Source organism: Anser cygnoides, chromosome 4, assembly GCF_040182565.1.
Source record: "Anser cygnoides isolate HZ-2024a breed goose chromosome 4, Taihu_goose_T2T_genome, whole genome shotgun sequence".
Lineage (NCBI taxonomy): Eukaryota > Metazoa > Chordata > Aves > Anseriformes > Anatidae > Anser > Anser cygnoides.
In genome coordinates this window covers 24,474,147-24,493,128 of record NC_089876.1, presented here as the reverse complement: position 1 = coordinate 24,493,128, position 18,982 = coordinate 24,474,147, and the positions used below count along the sequence as shown (strand labels likewise).

General features: G+C 41.8%; 1 protein-coding gene across 1 annotated transcript in view; it reads right to left on the bottom strand.

The window, feature by feature from the left end:
• The window catches only part of N4BP2 (NEDD4 binding protein 2), a 41,824-nt gene extending 23,113 nt beyond the window's left edge, over positions 1–18,711 (bottom strand). Inside the window, 7 exon segments of the mRNA XM_066995767.1 lie at positions 227–315; positions 1,514–1,638; positions 2,484–3,696; positions 5,022–5,339; positions 10,935–11,111; positions 11,416–11,530; positions 18,230–18,711. Of these exon segments, the coding sequence (XP_066851868.1) occupies positions 227–315; positions 1,514–1,638; positions 2,484–3,696; positions 5,022–5,226 (1,632 nt within the window). The 5' untranslated portion in view covers positions 5,227–5,339; positions 10,935–11,111; positions 11,416–11,530; positions 18,230–18,711.
• Positions 18,712–18,982: the final 271 nt, after the last annotated feature.

The following is an 18,982-nucleotide window of genomic DNA, read 5'->3' as shown; positions in this document are numbered from 1 at the left end:
TGCTTCTAAGTACAAAACACTCGGATTTGTCACCTGCAAACCAGGCCAGTTCAACACACAGGCATACAAACAATACAACACTGGGTAATATCATTCTATACAACACTTTTGACTCCAGACTTCCCTGCGGTACGAGAGCTAGACTGAGAAAGATAATCTCATTTTAAAACATGTTGACATAAGGGTCAGTAATCCCTTTTCATATTGATGAAATTATAATACTAACCAATGTAACATAAGGCTTCATCTCCCATGCTTGTATGTTTGTGTTGTCTATTATTATAGGAGAGATTCTCATTTCAAATGCTTCTTTGGCTGAAAGACACATGTACAAATGAATGTGATACAGTTAATTCTGTGATTAATAGAGTGGACATGTAACACTTATACTTCTCTAAATCCGTAATAATTTTTTTTAATAGATAATCCACAGTGATTAACCACTGAGTAAAGAACTCTTGCCACAACTTGATCTCTCTGTTCCAAGGCCCTCTTATTTTAGGAATTCCCCCCCATATGTAAAGCTACTGAGATATGACATTATTCTTTTGAATTAATAAATGCATGATAATCAAGGAATGAAAATGCAGATGTAAAATATGGCAAGATGACTAATCAATCAATAAATCAAACTAAAAAAAAACTACATGATCACCTTAAAGTGGACTTCTTTGTTGCATACAAAATTCTTGGCTTTATAACAGTCTTAAGAATAGTCCACTCTGTAAACTGTATAAAATATGAAAAATCAAAAGAATTATTGTAATTTTTAATACATAGTAATAAAATGTTTAGAATCACTAGCTTTGAGATACAGCACCATGTTTCTGTAGCTACGTTACAATGAGTCTGAACAATCAAAGTTATTGCTGAATCACGTGTTTCTTATTAACCCATTTTTCTACAGATTAGAAATTTGATAGTAGAAAAGTGATCATGATTCAAATTTAGCAAATAAATGCTTTAAGAGCTGTTTCTGTGGAGAGCTTAGTGGGAGCCTCTATCAAAAAATACACTGATTATGGAAAAAATATCATTGTTTCTGTCTTGTTCTTACAAATATTTTAAATTTGCCAACATTTTAATGCTCAAGAGAAAAAAATAACCACGAGCAGGAAAATATCTGTGTAGGTGTTTTATTTGTATCAACATTCTCATTATTTATTGTATATGGATAAATAACCACTCAGCTTAATCTCAGAAAAAATATTCCCAGGAGATAGCACCAGTCACCACTCCAGAAATTGGATACAACCCAAAATACATACCACGACGAAATCTGAGGACAAAACAATCTTTTGACAAAACTGGTGCTCTCAATTGCAAAACACACAATGAACAGGTGATTTCTGAGTTTGTGCTCATACTCTTTTCCTACACACATCAAAAAGTAATTACAAGATGGGAAAAATGCTGATCCTGTGACACAAGCATTACAAGACAGGCAGCTTCTTCAACAGTACGCAAGCACTGAACTGTAAACAAGCAAGCTAGCCCCTTATTTATTTCTCACCTCGTTTCCTGTTCCAGTCATGTGCTTCCCCTAAGCAATCGGGATCATAATGGTATTGTCCATGTTTATAAAAGTAATCATCAGTACTAAGAATGACTCCACCTGGATTATCCTCCAGCAAAGTCCTGTGAAAGATCAAGAAGTAAGTAGTATTTCCCCTTCTCCTCCCCAGCCCTGCTATTTACTAACATACACGTCTTCAGTCTCTTGTCCAAAAGCAGCGTGGCTGATTATTTGGAACATAAGCAGCAAATTCAGATAAGGGATGAATCATCCTCCAAGCAAAGATGAACTATAATGATTTCCCTCCTTTTGCAAATGCTGGGTATATCTAGGGAAACCAGCTGATAGTTTCCCTACAAGTCTCATTTCAAGAAATCAGAGAGGTATTTTTCCATCTATATCTAGCGACATACGTTCACACTGCCAGATAAACGTGCAGTTTTAATTTCACCAAATATGTCAGATGCCAGCTAAAGGAGCCTATGTGTAATCTACGCTTTTGGAGAGTTAGAAAAGAAATCAAGGGGTCACCCTGAGACACTCAACACATACTACTTGCGCAAATTTTCTCAAAAGAATTCCGACAGTGGAAGGGAAATTTCTACCTATTGTATTTCCAACTATGTTACTGGAAGGAAACACATGAAGTTATTAGGGATTAGACAAACACAGTAGAGCTAAATGTTACTGTGAAGATTTACTCTGCTGGCGTAACTCTATTCCGGACCTCAGGCCAGTGAGTGACATTAAAACTTACCCCTCCTATTTTTATTTTCACCTGAGATCAAGCAGCTGGAAGTAACTCAGCTCTCTCCAATTATTATTACTCACAATGCTGTACATACAGCAGAACAATTAAGGTTTAATCATAACTATTTACAAACGTCAGAAAATTGTCTTTGCCTGCACTAAATCCTGTAGACAATTAAGCAACTTCTTTTATAAGCTCACAATATAGATGTTCTACCTTGCCAAATATGATTTTCCTGATCCTGGAACACCTCTGAGAAGAACAAGTACTTGACCTATAAGGTGCATCTTTTTTCTCATCATGTGACAAACAGGTGGTTGCTGTGCTTGCGAGAGGTTCAATTTTGAGTTTCTATCTTGATTTCCCCATACCTTCAGAGAAGGATTGCTATCCCAGGCATTTGAAACCGCTGGAGAAGAAAAAAAAAGTCCTTCTTCCAAATTCTTATAGTCTGAAATAGGTCTCCACTGCCCTGGACTGGCAGCCACAGGAGTTACAAAGCTGTGGTTTCCACTGGAAGGGTAAAACGCAGGAGCCATGAGGTTCCAGTGTTGATGACTTTGACATGACGGCATAGAAAAGTTTGAGTCATAACCCTGCTGAGATTGCTGAAAATCTACAAGTTTTGGTGTTTTGAAACTGGATCTTTCAAGAGATGCCTTTGGAAGAGAAGTGCTCTGATGGCTGTTACAGGCAGTCATTACCTCTTTGTTCTGTTCAAAGCACTTTGAATTAGGATTTTCATTGACAGCTACTCCAAGTTCCAGAGGTCTTTGGGAGGACTCACCAGAAGCAGCAGTTTCACTTTTATGACCTGAAACAGTATCTTGTGCCTGATCAGGATTTCCACATGACATTTCTCCACTTGATTGTTTACAGGCTTCTGAAGCTACCTCACGGTGAACATGCATTTCTGACAAATCAGAATCTTCCAATACTTGTGCAAAAGTGTCTGATGCAGCTGGGGAGCTTGTCTGGATGCTCAGTTGGCTTGCTGGTGGCTGAGAACAGCAGAAGTTTTCTAAAACCTCATCATTTGTCCCTGTTTGCTGTGGAAAATGTAGGACATTGCAACCTGGACCAGATTCTTCCCACTGAGGAAATTCATTAAAGCCATCATGTTCACATACAATTTGGTCATTTGCAGAATTAGGCAATTCATCACTCCAGCTGTATCTCTGAAAGGCATTTTCTATTAAGGAATCCAGTTCTTCAGTCAGCTGCACATCAGGTGATAAGACCTTTTCTTTTTCTTCTCCAGAATTACTGTGTTCTGCAGTACTTTCCCCCATTCTTTGATTTGCAACAGATCTTTGCTGATTAACAAGAGCTAGGGATGATACTACTGAATCAAAACCTGAGATTTTTGAAGATACTGCTCCTTCGGCGTGAGTAGACAGCTCTAGCAGATAATCCATAGCATTTTCTACTGTTGAATAAGGTAAAGAAAATAAAGTGTGATCAACTGGAGCAACACAAGCTGATGTGAATGTAGTTTTTTACTTCAAGAAGTATTTATGATAACTAAAGAGACAATCAACGGAAAGTTCACCAATTCATCTATTACCATACCTTTTGCAACCCTCTCGACCTGTATCTCTTTAGAGGTAAAAGACAGAACTGAAAATAGACATATTGCAAAATAATAACATAATAAGCATTAAAATGAATAAGGAAACAGCGTCTAAAAATGACTGTGTTTAACTGGAAAAAAAGGCAATGAAGTCAGAGCTGGATGTTTAAATGGATACTTATTTCTAACCTACATGGTACAAGTGAAATAGTGTGAAATGAACTGAAAGACACTATTGAGAACTGAAGAGATACAAGTATAAAAATTGTTTTCATTATGGCTAGGCCCAAGTGAAAATGTCACAACTAATAGCCTGAAAAATCCAGCATCCACATTGAATCTTTGGAAAGCCACTAAATGGAGCATAGGTTACCTGTGATTAACGTTAACAAAAATGAAAACCTGGCACAAGTAGCATAAAATTAAAACTAAGCTTCTATTTTTCTGAAGTACAATGTAGCAACATGTCTGTTCAAGTCCAACTCTCTCTGCACAGAGGTACATGTTACATAAAATCTTCCTTGTCCTTCCATCTTCCCTACTATATGAGAGCAACTTACTATTATTCATACAAAAAAAAAAGATTCTATTTTTTCAATTTTTAAACTGAACCTAAGTGTGTAAATCTTATTACACGAAAGCATGAATAACTACATCAATTCTTCTTTTCAAAGGAAAAATGATCATAGCAATAAATATGAGTGACCTATAAAGTTATAAATTCTATACAATTCAGGTAACAAAAACAGCAATAAAAGCAGCCCTTTTAATGGCTAAATTTCACACATATAAAGAATGCCAACCTCTACCTTCTTTGCAAATATTCTTAGAAAAATCTCAGCTAATCACATCTGACCGTATGAACACAGCTTGACTAATATGCTCCAAGCAATAGTTATTCCCTGCCCAAACAACTCAGATGTTGCTGCTTCAACTGTACCTCCATTTTTTAAAGCATACTGCACTACTGCAAATTACCAGTCTCAGAGAAACACTGTCAAACGTGGAGAATCGTGCACGCAAAGAGCTATAAAATTTCAAAATATTATGACTCACCTACTCGTTAAAAACTAGACTCACAAATATACTTGCAACACCCACACCAACTTTTTTGGTGTTGCCCTAGTTAAGAATTGTCTGCACATGGAACAAAACTGTAACGCCAACTGTATTTTATTTACCTTTAAAATCACATTCAGACAGAACCATATAAACCACACTAGGATCCAAGTCAGAAAACATTTCTGACATGCTGTTGAAGAGCTCTTCCTTATTGACACTGTATGCTGCTTGTGACACTGAGAGGCTTGGGTCCCCTTGAAACACAGCAACAGCAGTTCCATTCTTCCGAGAGGGACTTCCACCAGTTTTCCTTCTCCGTGGCATTTTGTTTTCCAAAATCAGCTTGCTTTTTGTTTTGTTCACATGAGGCCAACAGTAACAAGCTTAGAAGTCACAAGAAACCTCTCGTTACCAGGATGTACACAAGAAGAGCAGACCTGGAAAGAAGAGAATCAACAACTTTTAATCTGGTCGCATTTCCATGTCCCCTGTTAAGACAGCTAGAAGATCAAGAAATACACAAGCGTCCAGAAATGCTTTTTCCAGAAGGATGCCTTTCTTCTTAGGCAGCCTTACTTCCCAACTAGCTAGCTATCCAATCCTTGTCTGGAAGAAAGAACAAATAAAGTTGAGTTTAAATGAAAAATCCAGAAAAGTAAGGGAAGCAATGCAAGGCAGACAGTTCAAAAGGACTCTCTAACATCTGCTGATGACCAGTTAACATCACGGAGAGTTTACATTCTGTTAAAAATTCAGAGCCTTTGCTTCTCTTACAAAACTATTGAAAAACATAGCATACACTTCCAAATCTTCCAGAAGTCCTTCAGAACATGACTATCTTTTTCCACTTTGGATATTTTAAGAGTAAACAGTTGAGGTTCTTCAGTATTCAGACACCAGAAAACATTGCCCAGACAGGCTGCAGAGTTGCCATCTCTGGAGATCTTCAAAACCTGCCTGGACTGAGCAACTGGCTCTAGGTGACGCTGCCAGAGCAGGTGGGTTGAACCAGATGACGTCCAGAGCTGCCTTCCAACCTCAGCAATTTTGCGTTGCTTTTTTGTTGGTGTTGTTGCTTTTAACTTTTAAAAACATTTTGTAGCTTTATGAGCCATCAAGTGAGAAGAGGCTCTGGTCCTCCCCCACTTCTTCCATGAAACCTTCAAATACTTCTAGTTAAAACATGATGGCATTGATAATAACAGCAATTACTGCACTAATCCTGTGTAGAAGAGGAAAGCAACTCTTAATTGAAATCCAAGCACAGAGTATAGTGTGATCTCAGCTCTTGCTTTATGTCAAATAACATTAAAGCTTTGCTGCGTTCTAGCAAAGCTCATAACAAACTCATTTATAATGTTTAAAGGGGTTATTCAGTAGAGTGGAAAACCTTGGTAAGGCTGAGAATCTGAAGTAAATTACAGCAAAGAATCACTATCTAGCGATAGCTTCTCTACCAGAGAAGTATTTAAAAGGAGGTAAACTGTTATATAAATTCTTATGGCTTGAGAGTGTAAGAAAAACAACTTCAGGATCCCAGGAGTCTCTACTGTATGTTTACGGAGTTCAGCTGAAAAATTAGATGGATGTCTGAAACAATGAAGAGGAAGTGTGAAAGGCATGACAATATACACAAAAAGTCAGAGGCAGCATTCCAAAAATAATGGAGAGATGACACTGGAAGATGCTAGCTAGCCAGACTGAGCTGGGACAATTGTAGATTTTTTTTTTCATTATACTCTTTTGATTTCTCTCTCTCTGATTAGCCATCTTTACACTGTTCTTTACTGTCACACACACAAAAAAAAAATCAGACAAAATGATTTAAAAAGTCATGGTTTTCAAACTTGTTTTTCTATTTGATTCATCCTCCAGCCAGTAAAACAGGCTGAGACCTAACTTCACACAAGGTGTCAGTGCTAAAAAAAACGCTCCCCGCTAAAACTGGTTCGCTGACAAAGAAAAGTCCCTGCAAGGGAGAAAGCTATTCATGCACCTCGACATTACTGTACACCAAGAGACTTTAAGCAGAGCACTCCAAGAGTTGTTAATGTTTCATTTCAAGTCCCTTATAATGATCAGGCCTGCTGAAAAGCATGCTCTTTAGCTAGGACTTCTAACAACTGATTCCCTTACTTCACTATAGGATATTGCCTTCCCAACACACGTCCTGCGTTAGGCTGTGTATCACACAATATATCAGGATGCCTTACTCTTAGGGTCTAACAAAGCCCCACGCTTCAGTCTGCATCGATCTAAATGAGAAAAAAAAAATGTTTGTGAAAATTAATCACATACTTCCCATCACTTTATTCACCTTCATCTGTCATTCCAACAATACTTCCTCCTTTGTCAATATGCTACAAAGAACTCTGTGTTTCATAGGAAGAGATTTTGTTTGCATGAGCTACGATCATAATCCTTGCATTTACAGTAAGCTGCCGGTGCCATGGTCCAGAGATCTCAAAAACCTTTTCAAGGTATTACTACAAATCCTAAATATTATTACAGTGAAATGAGAAAAAAAAAAAAAAAAAAGAAAGCTAAAGTAAGGTATCATGGACAGTATCAGATATTTTGACAGAACGTCCTTCGTTTACCACTGTATTTTCAATGTAATTCCTGGACAGATTCCCAGACAATATCTCCTGTTGATATTACCAAGCATAATAAAAGTCTACAAAAATAGATGACCGCACACACACAAAGCCCACTGCACTCATTACAAAAGAGATGACGCAACTACACACAACTGAAAGGGAAAATTATTCACTTGTTTTTAAGAGCATAACCTGAACTTGAAATGGGATTTTATCTACAGACTTCTCTTTTCAGATATTCAAGATTCTCTTTTTAAAAACTAAAAAAGGGGAAATAATTTTGAATAACCCAATAGCCGGACTTGGGGGTCAGCTACATTTGTTGGTTCTGGCTAACATATAAATCAATTTGTAGTTTGCTGTGAATGGGGGCTTTTTTCCCCAAGATGTAAATGCAGTTGTAATACCAGAATGATTTAGAAGAGCGGAGCTGTGCTGAACACACTGAAGGAGGTTTCTAGACAATCAGCCAGAGGCTGCTATACACTCGGCAGTTCTGGATACCTCCTTCTGCACGCAGCCAATTAAAGCAAACAGCTGTTTCATTACAGCGCTGATGAAAAACAATACTCCTGTGGCAGTCTCGACTTCACCTTTACAAAAAAAAAAAAAGAAAACCAACAAGCACCTCCTCAACTCACAGTTCTTCAGAAATACACATCTCCTGACATTAAGGATCTCTTCTCGACGTAATCCAGCTACCCCAAACGTGTAAAAATCTGCTTCTATGAGAATTACCTTCTTAATTAAGCAACCCTACAAACAAAAGAGAGATCAAGACACCGGCATTCTCTATAAAACAAGATGTTCAAACCCTAGAGAGATGTTGTAGACCTGTGAGGTCAGGGTGCTTTAATGTCATCATCTTTCTAGATGTCCAGAATTTATTTTTAATCACAGATTACGAGCCTCTGATGTTGCCTGTTTCAGTACCGCTACCCCTAAGGAGCTGGGTAGATGAACGAGACATTTCCAGGCACAGATACACACAGCCGAAGATCAGCAGCCACCAACAGGCAAACCAGTCACTACAAACACAGGCGAGCACCGATGTCATCACCCTAACACAACGCACCTTTTCCTTTTGTTTTACAGGTGGAACAACGAAGTGCAGAGAAGTGGCCGACCTTGCACAACATGGGGATGGACCAAAACGTCAAGTCTCAATACCAATGTCCAAGTAGCAACGTTCCTTTCCAGGGAAAGGAAAACCAACGGTTTCTTAAACTAGCTTTAAGGACGTGTTTGTAATTCTCTAGGAGAACAAAAGTAACATGACCACTGTTTCCAGTAAATACCATTATACAGAAGAGGAAAAACAAGTTGTTGGTTTTTTTCCCCTCTCAATTTTTTTCCACTCTCATTCTAAAATTGATAAACTAAGTATTACAGTCTTGGGCAAATAGCTAAGAAAATTCTTCCACAAAGCACGGAGTGGATTGAAATCACTGTAACTACTGCAAAGGAATTCCCTTGCAGACATGTTCCACAAGGCTCCATTTTATTTTCATTAATGCAATTGTCCTTAGAAAAAAAATAACCCAAACTAGCAGGAATATTATAGTCATCCGGGTCAGACTCCTCACATTGGGAAGGAAGGGGGATGACAACTAGACATGTTTTCAACACACTATTTTTAACTCTAGTAGGCATTAGAAAAGATTAAATAAACAAAGAGCTAAGTTAAACTAATACCAGAGCAGCCTTCCTGATACAAAATAAAAAGAGGAAAGAGAAGTTACTTCATGAAAGACGATGACTATGAAATGTTTTATGGAAAAAAACTTAATCATCATTAATCATCATCAAAACTTAATCACTTAATCAACCAGCCTTGTGGTTATACTAGACACTAAGATTTGTTTCCTGCACTAAAGGTAAATTCCAGCCAAACAGCAGCAAAGGTATCTGTGAATTACATTTAAATCATTTAAGTCCTTTCCTACAATGCAGGTGAGTGAACAACCTATAGAACGGCTGAGAAAATAGAAACAGTGCTTATACTGAAAATTTTAGAGGTAGATTCATCATAAGCAGACACTTTAGGGTGAAATCCAAGTTCCAGCATAGGTAAAGCAAACGGTAACTTTAAGTTTTCCTTAGAAAGAATCAAAATATTCTCTCTTATGATACAATGCAAAGAACTCACAACCCTTAAAACCATCCAAAGAAAAATCTAAGTGGAAAAAAAGTCTCCAAGACCCTTCAAAAACAAACATTTTTTAAAAAAGGTAAGATTTCATTTATGCTAGGAAGTAAGTGCTAATACAGACTTGTCATACAGAAGCTATTAGCTCACTAAGGATACAAATGCATTTTTTGAAGTAAGCTAAAAGATACCAGTAATTTTTACACTGAAGCTATGTTAAATTTGTTCAGCTAAAGCTCATTTGTATTCCATAGCAAAAGCTACCAGTTCTGAGAAAGCAGAGAGGAATTTCTATGTATTGTTGAAGAACAGTATTTTTACAAAATCAAACAAAAGCTATTACAAAACAGCATCAAGCAGCATCTGACCAAAATTTAGGAGAAGGAAAAATCTCATAGACTTCTCAAGTCTAAGGCTTGAGACTTGCATTATTGTCTAATTTTCAGTATAATGTGAAAATGAATATACAGTTGTTGAATAAAGGTCTGAAGAAAGCCTGAGATATCTCATACTTCTTTCATACCTGGATGTCTTCTTAGAAACCATGCACTGTGGCTTGCATTTTCAAGATGTGCCCAAATTCTTCAGAACATCAGACTGACTGCAAGTCATATTATACATATAATCTCAAATATAGGAAGTGAAGGAAAAAGGCAGTATTCAACAACAGACAGAACACAGGCACTGAAGCAAGAAATATACTGAACTATTTTAAGTGAGTTAGACAGTGGATACCAAGGTATTCACAAAGCTCCTTAAATCAGAGATACTGCACTGAGAAACAATCAGCAGTAAATGTAATTTTTTCAAAGTCATTATGAGAATTTGTTTTGGAAGCAGATACACCAGAAAAATATTCTAACCGCTGCTCTAGATTTACCAAAATCATTCAGCAGCATGGCTTCTGGTTTGACCAAGATCAAGTTCAAATGACAAATAAGCTATCAGTATTACTTCACTGCCTTTTTTAAGGGCAAAGGAAGCCTCCAGCCTTGACACAAGGCAACTTTCAGCCAATATGACCAAAGCCGCTCATTTATGTGTCTTTAAATTTCTCTGATCAGTTTAAGGAAGTTAACTCCATACACATAAACAAAGGTTGGTTTTGTTTTCTTATTCCCCACAAAAATTTAAATTTCAAATTGCACAGAATATTTATCATGCGATGTTCATTTGAATCTTCTGGCTCTGAAAAAACACACACAGGTACTGACATTCTTAAGAATGAAAAAAAAAGACCTTTATTTAAATTCAAATAAAATAATACTGCCATAAAAACTTACATTTTCAGGTTCACCGAGTTGCCCCGCAGTGGGTCCCTTCTCATCTTTCCAAAAGCACCACTGGTGTGATATTTAATAAAGATTTGAAGTTTTTAAAAAAATATAATAAACTCTTCTGTCAGGAAACCATACTGTCAAATGTACAAATTAGACATCAGTAGAAGTGGGTGCTCCCTCCTGACAAAGGAATCATCAGAACACAAATTAAAATTAGTATTTTGCTCACAGAGCATGCACCTTTAAGTAGTTTTAACACTGAGCAACACTTTTTTTTAATAGATTAAGTATGCCTAGCATTTTACTGGTAAAGCACACAACATGACAAGTTGAACTCAAATATCAAGTGTAAGTTTTGCCAAGGACAGGAACACCTACTTGATTTCAGCTACAAATTTCTTACCTAACAAAGCTAACTTACATCAGGTAAGGAAATAACATAACGACAGCAGAATGAATTTGGAATAAAAGTAAGTTTCCTTACTTGTCATTCCATTTGGTTCTTCACAACAGTTCCTAACCATCTTGAAAGTGTTTATATATCCATGCTGGTCAAGAAAAGCTTTGTTCCATCACGTGGGGAATACGGCAACATAAACCTAGTACAACAAAAACAGAATACATTGCTTTTAGATACACCATTAATTTGCAACGCTCCACCAATGTTAGGTGCTCGCTGAAACACCTAAAAACTCCAAAACCACTGGGTCCACACTGAAGATGTAAGGTTTATTCAAAGCCTGACTTAATTCTGGTGTACACATTAGCCTAGAACACCTAACAGCAGCCAGGTTTTCCAACCAAACAAAAATAAATTAAAAAGAAAAGAAGAAAAAAAGAGAATACACAGCTAAACCACATAGGGAAATTTAAACAAATATTCTGTCATGCTCCTAATACAACAGGTGGATGGCTCAATTACTTTGTAGGAGTCTTTTCAAGAGACTGGGAAACTCAACTCACCTCCCATTTTGCATTTAACCACACTCCACTGCTCCAAAGCGCTAAGAATTGTCATCTAAACATACACAACACTTCACCTAAGCAACACCTTGACCTTTTTGATCCAAGTTTACAAAACAAAGGACAGGTTGGAGGCAGAGAACACTATTCACCCCACTCTCCAACACATGGCTTCACCAAATTTGTGCTAAACTACAAAAGCCACTCCAGGAAAGCCCGAAAAGCTGTTCAGCAATTTTACAGAACACTGCAGCTCTGAAGAGAGATTCAGTCTAGAAGGGGAACAGAAAGGCCAAAATGTACCTGATGGCAGTGCGACACTACGTTGTTTCCATTACTCACATTTCCGCTTTCTCTATCAGGCCCTGCTAATAAATGCATTAAAATGCAAAGGTTACTTCCAGATTTGTTCTCTTGCATTTTTTGTATTTTTAAGTCTCATAAATGGAGCAAAACAAGTATTTAAGTACAAGCACAAGAGAAAAAAAGCAGCTAATCAAATCAAACCCAACCACCGTACTCTCTAATTCTGTCTATACAACACGAAACTTTTCATTTCAAAGTTCAGTCCCCTGTCAAAAAACAAGGTAGAAAAGGGAAGAAGAAAAGGAAATGCCTGCCAGCAGATTTTTCTCAATAAGCCTAGGAGTAGCAAAGGAGACGGTTTGTGAGCCTTCTGCATTCTTTCATTTCTGACAGCAGCCAGTAACAGAACAGGACTCTCAAATGCTTTGTTATTTAACGTCAAGATCTATACCCAGCTAGAGACCAAAGTGCTTTTAAAATAACCTTAAACTATCTTTTCTGCTCTCTTCCTTCTCCCACGCAGCGTAATTTTCACAGAGTGTTCAGAGGGCTTTATCTACTTCAGGTTTCAACTAAGGTCCTCGTTTTCTCAGAAAATTCAGCCAAAGTGCAAGACACTGCCTCGCACATCCTGATGCGAGCCGCTCTGCTGGGGCATCTTCTCCGCTCCCGTGATTTTTGAGCCTTGCATGTGGCCTGCACCACAGACAGGTTCTTCTTCTCAGAAGCTGCATCTTGCTCTGAGTAAGAAACAAAAGCTTTGCCATTGAATACAAAGTTGGAGAGTGCAGGAACAGCCCGGGCTCACGCGAAGCAGGTGATGGAGAAGTAACCACAAGTCTAGGAGGAGCGGGGCCCTGCTCGCTAGGACGGGCTCCCAGGCTCTTCTCCACGTGGCTCGCCAGGAGGAGGGGAAGCTAACGCACGGCAGCACTCAGCCCGTGCTTGACAGGTGACAGAATCTGTCCAACACCACACCGCGCTGTGTCCTTTGAAGCTGGGAAGCTGCTCTTGCCAGAGGCCCACCGACAGGTGAGCATGGAGGCCGGTCAGCTGGGCGCGGCGGGACAAGGAGACACGGGACAGGCCCAGCCCCCAGCAAGCACAGCCTCACGCAGCACATCTCTCGTTCAGAACAACTGTCTTTGTACACCTCTTTCACTGGTGTTTCCCCTGTCACCAGTGAAACCAGATTTCTCGCAGCTGAGCACTCTCACTGCCAACTTTTCTAGAAGCCAGATAAGGACAGCTCACAGAAGACCTCGGGTATTCTCACCGCTCATCTGTATTCCCCCATGCTTGTTAAATGTCTCCACAGGACCCCAAACACCTTCCTCCTGCCTGGGATATGGCAAAACCAAGGAGCCTTGGGATGACAAAGGGTGCAGATACACAGCCTGATGGGCTAGAAAAGCAACAGGGAGCTGTCCTCCTTGATTAGGTACAGAGGGTTGCTTGGTTGGTTGTTTCTCAGAAAGCAGTGACAGTACCTGCAAAATGTCTTCCCAGCCCCAGGAGAGCCGAGAGATACCAAATCCTCCTGTGGCTTCCCTCCTGTGTCCTTTGGTAGCCTCCCACACAGCGCACAGCCCTGCTGAAGGTCAGGGGTCCTCTGCCAAACTCGGTTTGGGGAGGAAGGGCTCCATGGGGCAGAGCTCTCCAAAAACCTGGCAGCCCCCAGTGCAGACCCCAGGCAGCTCGGCAGCTTTGCCATGAGCAATGTCCAGGCTCCAGAGCAATGCAAAGGGCTGGAACTAGTGAGACCAGACCACTGGTTATGTCAGGGCTCCTGCAGTTAGTACTGCCGCTTAAAATTGCATTCCTGTTTTGTGTTACAAAATAGGGAGATAGAGAGGAATATTTGGAAAGAGAAAACTCCTGCCAGATGGAGCTGCAACTTGTTCACATCGTGTTTCCGGACAGCCTGTCCCACAGTCAGGTTGAAGGGCAGTGAATAAAGGTAACACCTCTCTGTAGAACTGCAGTTCTTCTGCGCTACAGAATTTCCTTGCACATCCTCCCCGGCTGTATTTTCATACCTTCCTGCAAATGGCCTTCATGGAGGCAGCACTGGCTGGAATTCATAATTCAAGACTTGGTGTCTCTGAACTGCTGGAATGGTTTGTAACCTTTTGTAAGTTGCGACTCTAGTAAGATCTAACTAAGAAGCTAACACGTAGTTTAATGCACAAAGTATTTGTGACTGTTAAAAAAAAAAGGAAAATAAAATAAATCTGAGCAAGACTCTTCCTAATGAGGTTAACACCATCCATGTTTCCATTTTTTATATGGATCTCTTTTTTTTTTTTTTTCTGTGACTGAGACCTGGACAAATAATAAGCTTTTATTTTAGTACTCGGAGAACCAGTGAAAGGGCAGCAGCAGGGGTAACGACCGGTTCCATCAGGATGAGATGGCATTGGAAACAAGAAGTACTGCTGAAGATCACAGGTGCTGCTTATTATTATTGGCATACACATGCAGGTGGCCTCATGGAGGAATGGAAAGCAGAACATTTAAAGAATACTTATTTAGAGTTTTCTGTGCTGGCAGCAATCAGAACTGGCAACAGATGCAAATGCCACTTCCCCAAATTTCGACTTGCTTTAGCTATTTGATGCAAATGAAGACAGGTTTACTTAATATTTCTAGTTGCTGCTGGAACTCTAAACGCAGCTGAGAGCAAAAGGAAGTGGCTGTCAGAGATTCGGATTCCAGAGCATGGATCTCCAGATGTATGCAGGCATCTAACAGGGTTTCCGCAACGTCACCAGGTCCTGGTGCTTCCACGTACAAAGGCTTGTCAGCTCCACAACTTTCCCTTGCATCTACTACACAGAACAAGTCGACAGTAGCACCATCCAACCTATTTCCTGCAACATACTCTTACTACCTGAAGGTCCACTTAAGTCCTTCAAGTCTATGAGGCAGACAGTGCTGCACTCTGCGGATCCCCCGGTGCCACAGCTGAGTAATGGATACATACAGTTCCCAGTTCTGCAACTCCAAATGAAGGTTTGTTGCACACTGTGATAAAACAGAAGCACAAGAAGTCTTTGGACATGGGAAACAAAGATACGTTCAGGTTTGAAGAAAGCATTTGCAAGAACAGGGCACTGATGAGACCGTCACTGCTGGAGCCTCAGAGCACGAGGTGTGCCGGAACATCAGCCAGATTTTTCACCCACGTGTTATCTAGTAACCAGTAGCCTCACAAAGTAGAGTCCACAATAGGAAGCTGAATAGGGAGGTTGGAGAAAAGCACAGAACAGTTTATGAAATTTGATGGTGGCCCACATACAACAGCAATGTGAGTACCACTTCAAAGTAACTTCCCAAACAAAACATACTACAGTGACCTGTAGCACACTTCACACCGATTCAAGGTGCACAACAACTTAAAAAAGAAAGCAAGAAGCCAAACAACATTAGGAAAGCAAGATAGGAATGAGAACAGCTTATTCACAAAGACATCCTAAATACTTTCTAGGGAAGAAGAAATCCAGCCCATCAGGTCCTAAGCTGGAAACTACATTACACAGCTCCATCAGTACAATTACATCTTCTTCATATGTTCGAATGTACTTCTATTTCTGAAGCCACCAGGTCAGTTGAACACAGCACATACGCAGCCATTATGCAGCTATTAGAAAGATGAAGACTATTTTCAGCTTAATGTAAACCCACAGACACATGACCTCATCCTCGTCCAGGTACATCAACAAAAAGCTTACGGCCTCCAAATGACTGTCACTACTTCCTTGGCAGAGACCTAAACCTATCAATTTACCTTCAGAAAGTAGTTCACATGAGTTTACCTTACATGACTGAAAAACATCAGCCAGCTCGATTTAAATACTTTTAACTAGTGGGTTGAGCTAACACAGACCACTTTTGAGACAGAACACGGATCAGTTACATAAATCAACCCACCAGTAGATCAAAATCCCCAGTGGAGCCATGAGAAGAAGCAGCTAGCAAACTTAGCTTCTTCCACAAGCACAGCTGGATTTAGGAGAAAATATCGGCGTATGGCCTTACTTAATTGCGAGAAGCAGTGTCACTGAAGACTAATTAACACCCTACCGACATTTTTATAGTAGCAGGGCCTCTGTAGTAAAGATGATGGCAGCAACTTCCTAAAACCCAAGAACTAATTGAGCATAGAAAACTCAAGAAAATGGAAAACCCAAGAATTAGTTAGTTCAGCAACTTTTACTAGCACTCAATTCACGCATAGGTGAACTTCATTTAAAATAATAAGACTGATTATTTCAGCCATGTAGCTACAGATCAGCACACAGGGAGGAGTCCAAGATGACAGACCATGAAGGCCTCAGAACTACAACCTCCCTGACTTCCTATCACAATGTATTTACACACAAAGACAAGACGACAAGTTGAGTGTCTTTTGTAAAACTGACAAGATCACAACTAAGGACTCGCCTACACCATAAAGTGAAACAGCTACAAACAAGCCATGGATGTTCCCCCACACCATGCCTAGGCTAACATCTTTGTCATGTACTGTTGCACTTTCACATCTCTAACACCAAGAATCTCACTTCCCTCCTACATCAGCGCCTTCCCCAGCTGAAAACCTGTAACATTAAAACAACAGAGGGAGAGTCCTCTAAAAATTAAAAATAGTATAGAGAAGGCCACAAAAAAACACCTAATGTCATAGTTTAATAAATAAATAAGAACACACAACAGGAAAAAGCCTATAAGGAAGAAATTAAAGGATTTTCCAGATGTGCTTTGATGCTGGCTCATCACGTGGGTCCTGCCGACAGCAACAAGAACTACTGCAACTTGAAAGCGCTGCAAACCCATGACCCACACCAGCCCTGCCCTACTAATGGTGACTGTACCCCCATGAATCAGGGCTAAACCTGTTATTACAAATGTATCCCACGCTTGATTTTTTTTTCTGCCCTTTTGCAATTTGCTTCAGGTTTACATCCTGACCTCAGGCTCCCCAGTCACATCCTATGACAAAGTATCTTCAGCTTTTATTTGAGCGAAAGGTGAAACGGACGAAGGGATGGAAATCTCAAAAAAAAAACCTTTTGGAGGATTTGAGCTTAAGCTCCATATGAATTATTCTCATCTTTTAACCGCATGGCCCTACTGAAAGCTTCATTAGACTTGAGATGGGTGCTCAACTTTGGTAAGAGTTTGTGTCAAAACACTGTAAGCATCTCTTAGAGTCAAAGTGTTCTTAGTCGTTTAGAACAGGACTTTTAAAAGTAACATACAGAAAAAGAGTACTTTTTTTCTCTCGTTTTAACCCGGGCTCCTCTGAATTCCCAGTGACCTTAGGGCACTTGGTGCGAACTGTAGACCACATCCAAAATACCTGGGAACACCACACTACATAGGACGTGCCTTAAATAACCACACGGTAAATGTGGTCCGGCAGTTTCCGACCGTTCAGCACAAGCAGTCCTTCCGAGCACTAAACACCTTTTGCTTTCCTTTTGCACTGGGCGGATTTAACTCGCAGGGCTCTGCATTTCAGTGATGTTTTTATGGCCTACGCTGCACCGCATGGGGGGGAAACCCTTCCTCCAGCGGCCGGGGCGGACACGGAGGCCGCGGCCCTTCCCTTTCCAAGTCTGTGGGGTGAAGGGGCCGGTGTCTCCCCGAGGAAGACCGACGGCGCTCGGCGACCGGAGCCCCCGGAGCAGCGGCCCCGGCCCGCAGGCGGAGCTGCCCGCCGCCATTACCGCTCCCCGGGGCTCTCCTCACCGGGCACCCGGCCCCTTCCCCTTCCTCCCCGGCAGCGCCCAGCCCCGGCCAGCGGGCGGCTCCCACCTCCGCCGCCTCCCTCCCTGCCTGCCTGCCTCCCTCCCGGCCGCGGCCGCGCGGTGCCGGGCCCCCTCCGGCAGCCTCCCCGCTCCCGAAATGGCGGCCGGCCGGCGGCGGCGGGCAGCGCAGCCCCGCGCCCTATCGGCAGCAGGGGGAGGGCGAGGCTCCTCCCCGGCCCCGCCGCTCCGCGCCGGACCCCGGCGGCCCCTGGTTACCTCCCGCCGCTCGGCTCCCTCGCTCCTGCCGGCCGCTGGGGCTGCGGGGCTGCTCGGCGGCGGCGGCGGAGGCAGGGGGAGACGGGGAGGCTCCGGCGGAGCGTGCGCCGCGGGGCCACAGTGCCGCTCTCCGACCGGCCGGGGAAGGGCAGCCGGGAGGAGGCTCCGCGCCGCCCTCTCTCTCCCCCCCGGCCTCCCCTGCCGGGCCCCGCAGCGCCGCCTCGGAGGCCGGGCTGGCCGCGGGAGGCTGCAGCCGGGCTCCGGGCACAGCCCTGCCTCCTGCCGGCATCCGCCGTGGCTCCCCGAAACGCGGGGGGAATCGGGGCTCGTCCCCCGCAGTCTGCCGCTTGCCGGCTTGTTGAGGCGGGCGGCCACAAAGCTGCTCCCAGGGCTTCCCGTGTCAGCCGTGTCACGGTTGTCCCGTGCCCTGCTGGTATGGCAAAACTTACCAAAAACCCTCCCTACAGAGGGCATGGCACCGGCGGCGGGAGGTAGGCCGGCTTACCAAACCGTCGGAGATTGAAGAGGTCGACGAGGGTTAAATCTATGAGCCATGTAGTGACCGGCTCCAAATTTCTAATTAAAAAGAAAGCGAATGTTTATCTTCTGATGCCCTATTTTACTACGCAGTTTCTAAGGCCACAGCAAAAGAGCCTTGAGCGCAGCCTAGCAGGATGGAGGGGTTCTGCGGGCTGATCCTGGAGGATAAATGGTGTCAAGAAGCCAAGTTTCTTGAGGAAATGGGGGAATCTG